We start from the raw sequence: 15,732 nt of genomic DNA on the forward strand, positions 1-15,732 counted from the left end.
CCAGCATGGAAGCAAAGCAATGTACTACTGTGGATGAATTTCAGACGCCTAAAAGAATCAATATCAGTCAAATTGTACGCTATATTTAAAATGTTTTCACGGCTTTAACTTGCCTTTTAAACCTTTAAGCCCTTTCTGACGAGGAACTGAAGCTGTTATCTGTGCTCTGTTCAAAGCCACAAGACTCCATTGACAATATCAGTCATTTTACCCGTCAGAACATCACAGTTACCATTTAGTTTTCAGTTTACACGTTTAGTTTGGACTACCGAAGTCACGCAATCACACTTACCGATCGAGGAAGCAAAAGGCCAGTAACGTCTGCATTCTAACAGATAAAATTCCTGTTTTTGTCAAAGGAGTCTAGTGGCTTTGAACAGAGCATAGATAACAGCTTCAGCTCCTCGTTAGAAAGGGCTGTCTGATGGCAAGTTAAAATATTTTAAATATATCGTACACTTAAACTGATATATATTCTTTTAGGGAGCTAAAATTTGTCCACAGTAGTACATTGTTTTGCTCCCGTGCTGGTACTCCTGTCTGTTACTCCAAACTCCATCTTTTATAGTAAAACACTGACTACAGAGAGGTTCCTCATACAACCACACTTCAAAACATCCAAACTATCCCTTTAATGGAAAATACTACATTTGTTTATGTTTTAAATGTAGATTGTAAATAGCAAAGACACGTAAAGTTCCTTCATATCCAAGCTTTTTAATAAATGATCTGTTCAACCCACTGACGTGCTGAAATCACTATAAATAGATTTCAGAGATTCCTGTCTGCTTTAGCATCATATCTGGATAGAAAGTTCAATCAAATCACGTTTGTTAATGTTTCTCCTCGTCTCTCCTTTAGAAAACGGTGAACCTCTACCCCTTCCAGATCCACAGCCTCTTCCTCTCGTCCTTCGGGTCTCTCATCGGGCCTTTCGGCGGCTTCTTTGCCAGCGGCTTCAAGCGAGCCTTCAAAATAAAAGTATGTGTCTCCTCTCCTCTCTTTTGAGGATATTGTTTTAGTCTTGATTTCCCATCATCATTTCACTTAAAGCACTTTTTCAGGTGAGATTCATCAGCTCATTAATTAGATTTTATTGTCACAAGTTCGTAGTTAACATCTCTGCAATCTGCGCCACAGCTTTCTGCCATTACTTCACTCTTTTAACTCTTGAATAAACGCACTAAGCTGACTGGAGCTGCACCTCAAAACGCCAGCGGTTAGTTTAAGGAAGAAACTGGTTGGACCACTTCAAACCGTAAACAGATTTCACTTAGAGTGACAGGAAGCTCAGCGAGCTTTGCTTAATCCCTCACACAGACTTTACTGCAGCCGATGTTTGTGCAGTCACGTCTCCACCTAGTGACGACACATGAGTTTGACAGGCGAAAATCTCAGCATTGAAACAACCTGGGAAGATAATAATGAGATTAAATCATACCCGTATAACCACCTAAACATGTGACACCTCATTATGTACCTGTGTTCTGATGTACTGACGTCCTGGTCTCTGCTCTCCTGCAGGACTTTGCCAACACCATCCCGGGCCACGGCGGCATCATGGATCGATTCGACTGTCAGTACCTGATGGCCACCTTCACCCACGTCTACATAGCCAGCTTCATCAGGTAAGAGGAGGACCGGAGGCTCAGAGCGCCGTCGGAGAGCCAAATCTAAAAACCTGGTATCAGGTTCCTTACAGTTCTTCAAAATAGAAATGCACCGATTGCAATTTTCTCTGCTGACTCTGATATTTTCAATTCCTGACGTGCCGATTCCAATTTTCGGTCTTTTCTAAAAACTTTAATTGACAGCACATACAAACTTTTTTTCATGGAAAACTGATATTCAACTTTATATTCTCATAAGAAAACTTTGACTATTACATAACTTACATTTTCTCCAAACCTGCACCAACTCACAGGACCTTCTCTCACTCTTACTCCAAAAAATCCCAAATTTAAAGTGCTCCATGTTACTGCAGAAATCAATTGTAGTTTGTTCCACTTATGAATGCTTTATGTCTTTTACTCTGTCAACATCCTGTGTGCACAGACGAGCATGTTGCATATGTGTGTGTGTGTGTGTGTGTGTGTGTCTCTAACGTTGTCTGTTCCGCTGCATGCGTGACGTAAAACCATCATGCAGCACACGTGTGTAAATGTGAGCGGCTTAACGTCGGATATTTAAGATATTTAAATCAGTTCTTATGAAGCTTCAGATGGCTGTAAATTAAGAGGAATTTAGAAACAACACAATATTTAGAAAAGGGTGGACTTTCACTTTCTGCCTCCATCAATGCTCACAACTTGTCAGGAAGAAACAACAAGAACCATTAATTGACTAATAAAGACATGATCAGTATTACTGCTCTATAAGGATGCCAACAACACATTCTAAGTTAAATACATATATCTATATCCTGAGATTTAGGGATTCTTTCCACTGGTCTGTTCTCATGAGATCGTTGTCTTGCAGAGGACCGAACCCCAGCAAAGTGCTCCAGCAGCTGTTGATGCTTCAGCCTGGACAGCAGCTCGGCATCTTCCACACTCTGCACTCCCACCTGAGGGAGAGAGGCATGCTCCCCCCCGCCGCTGCCAGGGCCCAATGAAAAGGACGACTGACGAGAGTGTGTGTGTGCATGTGTTTTGTGTGCATGTCTGTAAGCATTCACACACACACACGCTCTTTTAAGGTACGGCGTCGGCTCTTCATTCGACTTCCAACCAGCTCCAAATCATGACTTTGAAACCTGAGGTGACTCTCCAAACTTCATGGAACAACCTTGTAGTAACAAAAAAACACAATACCGACAATAACAACAAACACGGCGGCTTCGTTTCTCTCCACTTGGACCGACACGTAAACTACAACACGCTTCACGAAGCCTAACGGCCCCCATCCTAAAAGCAAACAGACTGAAGATGAAATGTTTTATCGGACTCTGAAGCACACAGCTTTTTCTCAGCGTGGTTGGATGGCGGATGTGCAGTTTTCCTTTTTTGTGGACGGCAGATATTGCACTGACTGTAGCTGAACAGACGGTTTTTAAAGGAAGCTTTTACCGGACCTGAAGTGGACCTGAGCTACCGCTAACAAGACTGTTGAGATTTGTCTTTCTGGGGCGAAGCAATGATGCAGCAGAGGGGTTTTTGTCAGAATCCTGTAGACAGACACTGTTTTTATACACTATGCTCTATTTAACGGTCCTAACCTCACCGCATAATGAAAACATGTAGCATGTACGCGAGTCCCGTCTCGGGCTTCTGCTGAACAAAGCCATGTTTATTCTCTTCTTCCACGGCGTGAAAACTTGTAGCTTTTAGGTTTCTGTCTGAATCTGAAAATAACTTGCACAAGTAAAAGTCAATGCAGGTTGACTGTAGGCATGTAGAGCATCAGCACTCGAGTTAATGTACTGTACATAAATATACTGAAAATATTTAGCTGAACAAAATACCTAATACTAGTACTATAACTACTTGTGTGACCTGCTGGGGGACGGGGGGGGGAAGAAAAAACACTTTATGAGAAATGATATGCAAAAATAGAGATGTAACTCATTTGTAGTTTGCCTTTTAGCATGAACACTTTAGATTTTTATGAGGTAGGGATGTAGATTTTATCTGAGGTTGCTGCTTATTCAGAGGGTGTTCTGGGTGAACCTAAAGAATTTAAAGGAATAGTTTGACATTTGGGAAATCTGCTTATTCTGGATGAGAATTAGTTTAGAGGATCGATTCCAACCGGTGCTGGGAGGTGAATAGAATAAAGATTTGGAATTTAAACACCTATAGAACTCATAAATAAACAGTATTATATAGCAGAAATCCATTGTGGAGGTTAGTTTATGTGAGGTTAAGGTTTATTCAACTTGCACTTTTGGTGTGAAAGCTAAAAATGCGTTAAAAAAACCAAACATTTATTTTAAGTCACGGGGAGGGGGTAATATTCTGGGAAAAACTCAGAATTTCCAAGATTAAAGTTGCTCATTTTTTTAGGAAAAAACCTGTATATTCTCTGAGATTAAAGTAGTAAATTTACAAAAAAAAAACACAAATTTACAAGACAATATTGTTAATTAATAATAATAAATGTTCTGCGTTTATAAAGTCATAAATCTGCAAGGAAAAACTTGATTTATTCACTGTGATTATGAAGTCATAAATCTGTGAAGAAAAACAGTGATTTAAGTCAATTTTTTTGTTTTTTTTCTCATATTACACCCCCTCCCCAACTTCTTAATGTTATTCATTTTTTACACTTAAACTGTATTTTTTTTCAAGGGAAGTCCTCGTCCAAAGAAATTCTTAGTTGAATAACATTTTGTCGACTATTTAATAGAATCAAAACTGAGTTTCTCAACAAAAGAATTAGGCAAAAGCAACATTTTAAATCTTGTTTACCAGAGATGTGCTCATAAGTTTCTTGGTAAAAAAGTAATTCATCATGAAAGAAGTTTTTGGATTTTTGTTCCTGTACGGATGAAACAAACGTGTGTGTTAAAGAGCTTTAGAGGCGTAACTTTGATGAGCGGCATCAAGCTTTTCCCTTGTCTTCCAGTGTTTATGCTAAGCTAAGCTAGGCTAACGGCTGCCTAGCATACATACATGAGCATGATATTGATCTTATCTAACTCTGACGTAAAGCGCATTTCCCAAAACGCTGAACTATTCCTTTAAAATAATAAAGACTGTGCTTCCTTTATAACTTTAACCAATGATTTTTAGTTGCACTGTAGCAGTTAGATGGAGGGGGGGGGGTTCCCACATCCTCGGACTCAATGTTTGTGAAACTGTTTTAAAAAGATAAATCTTGCTATTTTAAAGTCTTCTTATGCATTAACAAAATCACTGTTAAATTATTAAGTTTTTGAATGTAGTTTGCTATATAAGATGTTATCGACGATAACGTCAGAGTACGTTTTCAGCCTATTTACTGTACGATATGTGCACAGTATAGTACTGTAGTTACACATATATTTAAGTATATAAAAAATATGATGGGCAGCGGTTTTATGAGCAATATCGTATGCAAGGTGCAGTTTGATTCCTTAGTGTGGGTTTAATCATTGAATCCTGCAGGAAACCTGTGGCGTTCATGATTAATCACATGATCACCACTAGTGTGATGAAGAGGACATTGCATGTGATGAGGTTCTCTGATTGAATCCAGACCTTTTCAGAGGGAAATGTTTACCAAAGCACTGTCTGATTAACTCTGATTTCCTTCTGTTGTTGAAGAAAAAAAGCTCCGTGGCTCAGATCCAAACCGTCGTCTCCTTCAGACCTCCTCTCTTTGTTCTGAAATATGAAAATATGAAACGAGAGGAGTTTGGATCTGAGTAACAACTAACTCTTCCTTTTAGTCTTTGGACGAAGACGATGTTTTAATTTATTTGTTTCTTCTGTTCATGTTTTCCTCGTGGAAGTTTATTTTAGGGTGTTTCTTTTTTTTTTTTTTGCTGGGTGGATTTCTGGGACCAGCTGTTATGTACTGTATCTATGAATACAATACACACACACACACACACACACACACACACACACACACACACACACACACACACACACACACACACTACTGCTTTATAGGATTGTTCGCTGTTAAACCTTCACAATCCATTTATTATTGATCAAGATCAAGAACACATGTAAACATCTGGACAGAATTCACACTGAAGCAGTCTGACCAAAATGCAACACAAACAGCAGATGGTCAAATGATATATATATATATATATATATATATATATATATATATATATATATTAAAGTTGTTTAATATGGAGTCTCAAGTGTGCCAATAGAATAATTAAACTGTGTTATTGGCCAATGAATCACTAATTTAATGAAAGCATTAAAACACTATGAAGTGGATTAAAAAGTTTACATTTTAATGATTCAAAAACATGAAAAGTTAATAAATAATCATATACCATCAAAACAAAGTATTTTTTGTGTTCGAGTTAAAAGTAAAACTAAAGAAGGAACATTGTAGTTTAATCTAATTTATTCTTTTCTGCTTTTATTTTTAGTTTTCATTTAATGAACACTTGCATTTAAATTTAACTTTAAATAATTTTCAATCAGTCAGTTTATTGTTTTGTTTGTGAAAAAATCCTCACATAAATAAATGACACAATTAAACAATTATTTTAAAAGTTGCTGATGATCCATCACCTATTCAATTAATCAACAATGCAAACATAATTACAAAAATGTAATTTGACGTAGTTTGTAAGTACGTTTAAATTATTGCTAAATAATTTAATAATAAATAATATTATTTAACATTATCATTAATAATAATAAAAGCAAGTTTATAATTAAGAGCTGTATTGTTCCTTTGGTGCACTCAAGACTCCACAGTTTTCCAGTAATAGTTCAGATTAGATCAAAGTTCTCGTTTGGACTCATTTCTTTTTACTCGTTCTGAAGGTGAAACACAAACGTCACATCGGAAACAAGAAGGTAGTTTAAGAAGCCCAGATGTCAGTGAACGACGCGCTGCAGATGTTTGGTTTTTTTATTTATCATTTTGTGTATATTTTGTTTGATTTACGTTGAGCAGAAATGTTTTCTAATGAAAGTCGATAGTTTTTGGAGTCGATAAGATTAAATAAAGATACTGATGAAGTATGTTGTTATTAAAGGGGCAATACCAAGTTGTGTTTAAACCACATATTGATATGTTGTTAGGGATATTGTGAAGATGTTTACTGTACGGAGGTGAATAAAGGTTTTTTTTCTTTAAAATATTGTCCATTATGTTCATTACGTTTTCCAAATGACCAGACAGAGAATTCACTTTCACGTTGACGGAACAACTTCAGATTTATTCACAAAACAAAGCTAAACAGTTTCTGATTTGCCATAAAAAAATAAAAGATTTTGCACAGTGTGAAAGAGCAAATGCAGCGTTACAAAACAGACAACAACTAAATATGACAACAGAAATCTGTCAAAGGTGATATTTGGAAAGGGACTCTTCTGGCCTCAGTAACAATAAATGTCTCAAAAATTGGAAAATATGGTTTGATAAATACACATAAAGTTATTTTATCTTAGGTGAAATATCAGACAAAATGTTTAGTTTGTCATTATTTCCCATTCATATCAACCAAAGCTGATTACAGATCATTAGATACAAATAATCATAAATAAAACCAAACTTGCTTCTTAATGCAGGTTAGATCTTGAAGCTGCTGCTTATTTATCCTCAACAGAATAAAAACATGACAACCAAAACAAGAAAAAATGACAAACCAATCACAAACAAGATATTTTTCTCCATCTTGAAAAGTAAAACTCCTTTTTTGTCTTTGTTGTCGTTATTTAAACTGTTGTTTAGTCACTTGTCTGTATGAGTAGCCCTTCTCCATCACCTGACAGGTTTCCATTAAATTGCGTCTCAGATTTCTCTCTTTTGAGTCAGTATCAAACACACATCATCATTACACATGTTTCAGGACAATTTAACAGAAACAACAGTGAACCCTTCTGGAGAAATGTACTTCACCTGATTTTAAAAGCCTCTCCATAAAAAACAAACAATAACAATAATTTCCAGTTAAAATAAAAGTATTTGTTCTGATCTTGATATCATGTAATAATAAGTTGAAAGAAAGAAAACCTGAAATCATGATCAATGAAACAAAAATCAACAACAGACAAGCACAATCTGGCCTTTTTTTTACTTTTACACATATAGTTTTCGGAGACATTTACGTGCACAGCTGTCCTAAAAAAAAACCCATTAGAAATAGTAAAAAGCATTGTGACAACTAAAAAGGTGAGATAACATTCCAGTGATTAGAACATATAAAAATAACTACGAAAGCCCAGAGAAGCCAGTGTGAAAACAAAAGAATTTGCTGATCCATTTGCTTAATATAATCTGAATTGTTTGCTCTTCTGTGTTTATTACTTAAGAACTGGTGAAAAAAGGTTTGGCCAGGATAATCTTTCTAAATTCCTTGAATTTGTGTTGTTTGTAGTTGTAATACTCATTTTGGCCACAAGAGGCTGAAAACCACCACTAACCCACGTTCTAATTAAGACTAAAAACATTCATGTTTTCTTCTAGGTAAGTTTACATTTCTCCTTGAACTCCAAACACAAGGTGAATTTATTGTACATAAAAATGTATGCTTTTAGCCAAAATGATAGTTATAACAATAAACAATCACATGCCAAAACCATACTTTCCCACCTGTTTCACAGATGAAATCAAGAACTTTTGGGAACATAGAAAGATAACCCTGGCAAAACTTTATTTTTAACCTGTTGAAAACAATTTAGATCAGACTTAGAAACTGAATCACCAGAATTGTTTTCCTCCTCTTGCCTCTTAGGGAATTATGTTGGACGTTTCTGAATCAAAATATATTTTAAAACGTGCAATTTACAATTTTATGGCCGTACCCGTTCCGCATAATGTTTAAAGTGCATTAGCTTCAGACTTTAACCCCGCTAGTTGCTAACAGGTAAACTTCAACATTTATATCGACAACATGTTTGAACATGCTTAGCAAATTGTCTCTGGATGAGAAGAGGTGAAAGAAACAACGAATAAAGGCAGAATTACAACCACACCAGCTGGACGGACTCTTCATGTTACACCTTTAATCAGCACAGTGACTGAACTATAATTAAAAAAGCTTGTTTTTCCTGTTAAATAATCTGCTAACTGATGACTTTCCTTACATGTCTTAAAGCCTTTCCCCTTAAAAACAGAAAATAGTTCAATTTTTTTAACCCTTTGTTTCTTCCTGGACCTTTGAGTGCCTGAATATGATTGTTGGTTAATTGCTAATCAAAATTCTTCAAGTAATCGTTTTAAATAAAAATGAATGGATAGGCTTTGGCTGTCAGTATCATGCTGTCACTACTTTACTTCCATGCTTCGCCCTCTGCCAATCCTATTTTCACTGATTCCTTCTCAACATTAGAAGCACTTTTAATGTTGATCTGCTTCTCCATGTGATTCCCAATTCCGTCCCTTTCAGTAAACTCTTTCTGAGGCTAATCGTTTTAGCATCAACGCCTCACCGCTCTGTCAGCTAGCTTTATTTTTCTGTCGCCACTTCCCTCTAAGCTAGCTAGGTGATTAAAGCGTTGAACGGCACTCTCGTCTCGTCGTCTTCCTCCTCTACGACGCCCCTCTGGTCGAGCCTGTCGGGGCAGAAAATTAGCCGTAGCAATGCTAACCCGCCTCGCACCAACAGCCTCAACACGAGAAAAGCAAAAGGCACCGTAATCTCCATGAGGTGGAAAATGGAGGCGCTGAATTTACTCAAAATGCATGTCAGGAAAAAGGTCCCCAGAGCTATGCATGGGTACAGCGATAGCTTAGCTAGCATGAATATGTGCTCGCGGCCGCCGTATCGCACGTATGGGTGCAGAGCTTCCTGTTCGTTGTAAAGAGCGACCACCCAAATGGTGAGCTGGAAAATACCGGCGAAGAAAATGATCACGCAGCTGATCTGGATGGCTTCCAGCTCGTTGCGGGAGTTGCGCGGGAACTCGTGCGTGAGCTGGTAGGCCAGAGGAAGACCTCCGACGAACGCCAGCGAGAAGGTGTTCAGCAGGCCCATGAGGCGCGTCGTCTTGGTGACGTGGAGGAAGAGCGAGTGGTGAACGAACCAGAGGAGGCCGACGGTGGCGAAGGAGCCGAAGTAGGCGAGGTACTCCGGGCCGTAGACCTGCAGAGCCGCCACCAGGCTCCCGCCAAACTGCTTCTGCACCACGGTCGGGTCCGGAACGTTGTCCTCGCTGACGGGAAGGAACCAGAGAGGATAGACGTTAGAGAAAATAGGTTTTTAAGCACAATAAAATGCACTTTAATTAATAGTGGTTTTATGTTCCCTGGATTGAGCAAAATCTTTCAAAAATATTCGGCAGACGGATGTATTTGTACGAAACTAATCAGGTTTTTTGACTTTCTGACCATTTCTAAGCAGCTATAAAGATGAAGGCCCTAGCCATAAAATAAGCCATAAAGGTAACGTTATTTAAAGGCACAATGAGTAGGATTTGTAGGCTGCGGTTTGTAAGCACACCATTCAAAGTTGGGCCCTCCTCCGCGGCTAAACAAGGGTTAAGGTGCTCGACAGCGGGTGAAAGCCAACTTCAGATTCACTCTCGTTTTGATAGCGTTGTCCGCTCTGTGTTTTACGTCTCATTATATTTGCATTTTTTCCGACGCTGTGTCCGACATATCGTAGCTACATATTGGAAACACTCTCAGTGGGTCATAAGTGATGATTGAGCGGCCCTGTCTCCTACAAAATGACGCTTCCATACTACTGAACACTGAATTGCATTTTAAGTGAAGTTTATTTTCACAAATTGAAACAAAACAAAATAAAGAACGCTACAAAACGTCCTGGCTTGGTTGAATAAAAATCATCATGGCTTAGAATTACTATGAAATTAAAACAAAACAAACCAAAAATCACAATTTTGAAAAAAATAATCATGGTTTGGTTTAAGATTACAATTAAATTGAGACAAAAATAAAATAACAATGCAACAAAACTACTTGGTAAGTTTAAAGCAACAGACGTTTAGCAAAAACATCATGGTTTTGCCGAAAGTGACTACAAAATTGAAACAAAACCAAACAAAAACGCAAAAAAATTAATTGGTTTTATTTGGGCAACAAAAGTAAACAAACCTATTAACCACGGCGACCTCCTCCCTATGTGGACTTGTGTAGACTCACTTGAAACTAATTTGTGATTTGTAAAAAGAAAACATAATCCACGAAAAAACATGTTCCCTCATAACGTAATTCACAATGCAGTAAAGTTATAGGAGAACGTATCTTTTAGGAGACCAGACTGATGGGAGGGATTCTTTTTGTACAAGTCTATACATTGTTTGTTAGGAAAGCCCTACTCATTGTGCCTTTAATGCATACATGCATGTGCATATGAAGCCCAAGATTTTCTTTATAAAGCTACATGATGGTTGCATTAAATGTGATGGTGGGATCTCCGGCATAGCTTTGTGTTTTGAGTCTAACCTGCATTTGTCCAATGTCAACCCATTCAAGTAAATAAAGTGAAACACACCAAATATCCAGGATGAGAAGCGTTGCTACGATGGCATAGACTCCATCGCTGAAAGCCTCCACCCGGTCCTTGCTGAGGGGCTCGTTGGGCAGGTAGGTGTAAAACAACATGGAGTCTGGACTCTCCGGCACCGGACCTGAAACACACAAGATTTGGTTTAAAAAAATGTGATGCACATGCATTCGGCAACCTCCGGTTCTGAAGAGTGAAGCCGATGCAGAAGTGTCTTAAAGCTGCATTCTCTCTGCTGTCCACCAGGGGGCGACTCCTCTGGTTGTATAGAAGTCTATGAGAAAATGACTCTACTTCTCTCTTGATTTATTCCCTCAGTAAACATTGTAAACATGAGTTTATGGTCTCAATCTCTAGTTTCAAGTCTTCTTCAATACAGCATGATGTTCATTTAGTAAATGATGCTCCATTTAGAGTCAAACAGACCATAAAGCAGGGTATGCTTTAGGGCGGGGCTTACTGTGATTGACAGTTTGTTACCGGAGACGTAATATGTCCATTTCTTATATACAGTCTATGTGCACATAACAGGAGTCATTCTGAAATAGATCTACATCCACACCCAAAGTTCATATGTCATACGTTTCCCCTACATAAATAATAAAAGATCTGTTTTTTACCAATTGCTTTGCTGCGACACCACTTCAAACACTGGGAGATGTACGGCAGGAAGATGACGACCGCCAGCAGCACGTAAGACTGAGAGACGAAATGAAAACATCACTACGAAGAAGAGATTCACATCGTTGTTAAATGAATGTCTTTGTGTTTTAGACTTCTGGTTGGAACAAAACAGAAGCTCCAAAGAATAGGGATGCATTTTTCAAAATGTTCTTTTATAGATTGAATCATCAATTAAAGAACTGTACCTTTCTATAGTAACACTTTAATAAATCTCAAAAACATATAACAAGATGAACAGATCCTCAAAGCAAACGATTACAAACCGTCCAATCATCTACTGATGTTAAAATGTTGAATGTAGCATCTTTAAACTGTTAAAAACTACAATGATCGCATGTCTCCGACAGACGACCAGTCATGTTGCAGTTTACATTGAAGGCTGTCCAAATTGTCATCACTTCATAATTTGATCCTTTTAGACATTTTTTTGTGAAATTGTCATAATTAGCATTTGAATTTGTGTTTTATGTTTTGTGAGAACACAGTGATCTTTGACCTCCAAAATCTGATCCGTCCATCGGTTGAGTCCAAGTGAACGTTTGTGCTGAATCTGAAAAAATTCCTCCCCTGAGATATCACCTTTATCATAATGAACCGGACGGACAATCCCAACGAAACATAATGCGTCTCGCCAGCGTTGCTGCATAAGTAAAGTTTTTCCACCTACCAGCTGAAAGAAGATGAAGGAGAAGATGCTGGCGAAGAAGCACATGATGGGAACCCGCATGATGACTTTGAGGATGTGGTGTTTGTAGAAGGTCTGGTTCTCTGAGATCTGGATCTGCTCGTTCAGCAGGAAGGGACGGCTGAAGGCGTACAACACGATCACCGACTACGGAAAACAAGGTACGCAGGATTATGATTACACAGAAGTTCCACTAAAAACGTCCATATTTAAAATTGGTGGACATCGTCTTTAGTTTGCTTGTTTTAAAGGACAAAATAAATATTTTTGGGGAAAATGTAACGGTAAATTCCAAGGTGATTGGAATAAAACGCTCTCACTGGCTCACCTGGATGACGCCCATCACCATCACACAACCACAGAAGAGTAAAATCCCGAGGATGTTCTCAGGGAAGGTGGCCATCAGAGAGAACTACAGAGATGAAAGAGCTTGTATGATATCAGTCAACTTAACATTTATTCATGTAAACTGTGTGATAGAGCCAACTGTCAATGAGCCGCTGCCTCATACTCACTGTGTACGGTAGGAAGGTTATCAGCATCATGCAGGCCTGAAATAGAACCGAAAGCAGAACTTCACATCAGGAAACGTGCCCACAGGGCTGAAAACAAGTTTCAGTCACAAGTAAACTACTTAAAGTTAGAATGTGTCAAATGTCGATTATTTACAAAGCTTCTATTCAGTTTTTCCAATGAAACTTTGAAGTCTTTTGATTGTGTAGAAAACGGGTAACACATATTGTTTGTCTGAGTTCATGTGCAGATCTCAGAAATACAACCATTTTAAACTTGGACATTCAAGGTTAACAAACAACAAGCTAACCACAGCTATTCAAATGATATAAATCGTAAATCAGAGAGGGGAAAACAGGAAAATAAATGAACTTTACAGAGACACAACTTATCACTATTCTACCCTCCAAACAGTACGTAGACATGAAACATAATCAACTAGCGCTGCATCTCATATAATCCATTATTATTACAGTTACATTAGCATAATACTTTCTATGGTATCCTCTTTACTGGAATATCCAAGACACTCCATAAGATTATTACTGGCAGACAATGAATAAATACAATTGATACTTACGAGGTTCAGCAGTGCAAGACAATCATCAATGCGTACAATCACTTGAAATAACCTGCGGAATTCAACACAAAAAATTAGCTTGAATGAGATTTTCAAACCTTAAAACTGCTGTACCACCACCACCACTAATAATAATAATAATAATAATAGTGATTATATAATAATAACTCACCTGATATGAGCAGCCCATGCAACAGTGACGATCAGGAACGTCATCAAGTAAACGGCTATCTTTGTTGTGAGCAGAAGCTGAACGCTCTGCCTCAACTCCTGCAGACAAACACATTGATTACATATCGCCAAATATTATCATCACATCAGAACATTTGTTATATTCTGCATTCTTTAAGCTGTATAGGAATAAAATAAACACATATTCTGTTACTTATCTATTACTACTGTCATGCATTACCTCATTATTCTCCATCTTCGTATGGGCAACAGGTAATATCTGTAAATAAAGGAAGATGTGTTATTTTAGGTTCACCCCAAAACCTAAAATACATATATTTCTTCTTACATGTGCTGCTATTTATCAATCTAGCTTGTTAGTTTCTGATATATTTGCAATAGAGATGTCTGCCTTCTTTACATTACATTACAGTCATTTAGCAGACGCTTTTATCCAAAGCGACTTACAATAAGTGTATTCAACATAGGTATTCAAGAGAACTACTAGTCACCAGAAGTCATAAGTGCATCTCCTTTCTTAAACAAGCATCTAAAAGCATAAACCAGAGCAAAAGAATACAATACAGAAACAAACTAATACAAATACAATAAGTGCAGAAACAAACTAATACAAATACAATAAATGCTAAGTATTAAGTGCTGATTTGCTGCTAAAATTAAAATACTTGTTTCTCTTTTTTTTTTGCTTCCTGCAGGTTAACCAACTCAATTAATCACATGTTGTTTAAATGCATTAAAAGTACAATTTAGAGAAATAGAAGTATTAAATACAATAAATAGATTTAGTCAATGCACTATTGGTTGTGCATTGTATAAATAAGCAATAAAAAACAGTAAAATCCACAATAATTGAAATATTATATATACAGACAGTTGGTTGTGCAAGATAAGATAAGATAAGATAAGATAAGATATTCCTTTATTAGTCCTGCAGCGGGGACATTTGCAGGACATAGTAAAAGAAAGACAAGATAAAAAATAAAATGCAATAAAAACAACTATTATAAATAAGCAATAAAAAATAGTAAAAATCCACAATAATTTAAATATTATATATAGAGACAGTTGGTTGTGCAAGATAAGATAAGATAAAATAAGATAATCCTTTATCAGATAAAAAATAAAATGCAATAAAAAAAACTATTATAAATAAGCAATAAAAAATAGTAAAATCCACAATAATTTAAATATTATATATACAGACAGTTGGTTGTGCAAGATAAAAAAATAAAAATAAATAAATATAAAATTATTTAAAAAATAAAAACAACTATTATAAATAAGCAAGTAATACTGGTATTGCTCATCTCTCCCAGTGTTCCCAGTGTCCCCAGTGAGCTCCCACCATGACGGTGGCGATGATGGAGATGAGAGCGTCGCTGTAGGCCAGCAGTCTGTGGGAGGACTGGGTACCACTGTGGGCCTCACTCTCCAGGAAGGAGGAGGAGGAGGCAGCACCCTTCCTCTTCTCCATCTCCTCCTCGACATGGTGCTCCATGATCTCGCTGTTCTGCTCCATGATGAAGGAGCGCACAGGAGCGGTAGAGAGGAGATGTTTACCCGGAGACAGCTGACTGTGGGCGGGGCTGAGGAGCGGAAACAGCCGGGTTGTTTTTCCTGTTGTCTGCAGAGATAGTTTCCTTGAAGGAAGGAGTGCTCACTCGGTGGTTAGAAACGGATACAGTATTTTTTTGAATTGAAATTGAAATATTATATATACAGACAGTTGGTTGTGCAAGATAACAGTTGGTTGTGCAAGATAAGATAAGATAAGATAATCCTTTATTAGATAAAAAATAAAATGCAATAAAAACAACTATTATAAATAAGCAATAAAAAACAGTAAAATCCACAATAATTGAAATATTATATATACAGACAGTTGGTTGTGCAAGATAAGATAAAATAAGATAATCCTTTATTAGATAAAAAAAAATTAAAATGCAATAAAAACAACTATTTTCCTTTTAGTAAAAAATAAAA

General features: G+C 37.2%; 2 protein-coding genes across 2 annotated transcripts in view; one reads left to right on the forward strand and one right to left on the reverse strand.

The window, feature by feature from the left end:
* Nucleotides 1–3,498, forward strand: part of cds1 (CDP-diacylglycerol synthase (phosphatidate cytidylyltransferase) 1) — a 31,439-nt gene extending 27,941 nt beyond the window's left edge. Inside the window, exons 11-13 of the mRNA XM_054610785.1 lie at nucleotides 862–981; nucleotides 1,525–1,628; nucleotides 2,479–3,498. Of these exons, the coding sequence (XP_054466760.1) occupies nucleotides 862–981; nucleotides 1,525–1,628; nucleotides 2,479–2,614 (360 nt within the window). The 3' untranslated portion in view covers nucleotides 2,615–3,498. The remainder of the gene's footprint in view (nucleotides 1–861; nucleotides 982–1,524; nucleotides 1,629–2,478) is intronic.
* Nucleotides 3,499–6,816: 3,318 nt separating this feature from the next.
* tmem175 (transmembrane protein 175) lies at nucleotides 6,817–15,316 on the reverse strand. Its single transcript, XM_054611069.1, has 10 exons — nucleotides 15,095–15,316; nucleotides 13,970–14,008; nucleotides 13,730–13,827; nucleotides 13,558–13,609; nucleotides 12,980–13,015; nucleotides 12,793–12,876; nucleotides 12,447–12,611; nucleotides 11,716–11,794; nucleotides 11,084–11,219; nucleotides 6,817–9,779 (listed from the first exon to the last, which is right to left on the reverse strand). The coding sequence occupies exons 1-10, from the start codon at nucleotides 15,266–15,268 to the stop codon at nucleotides 9,107–9,109; spliced, it is 1,536 nt and encodes a 511-aa protein (XP_054467044.1). The 5' UTR covers nucleotides 15,269–15,316; the 3' UTR covers nucleotides 6,817–9,106.
* Nucleotides 15,317–15,732: the final 416 nt, after the last annotated feature.

The sequence above is a fragment of the Anoplopoma fimbria genome, chromosome 13, assembly GCF_027596085.1.
Source record: "Anoplopoma fimbria isolate UVic2021 breed Golden Eagle Sablefish chromosome 13, Afim_UVic_2022, whole genome shotgun sequence".
Lineage (NCBI taxonomy): Eukaryota > Metazoa > Chordata > Actinopteri > Perciformes > Anoplopomatidae > Anoplopoma > Anoplopoma fimbria.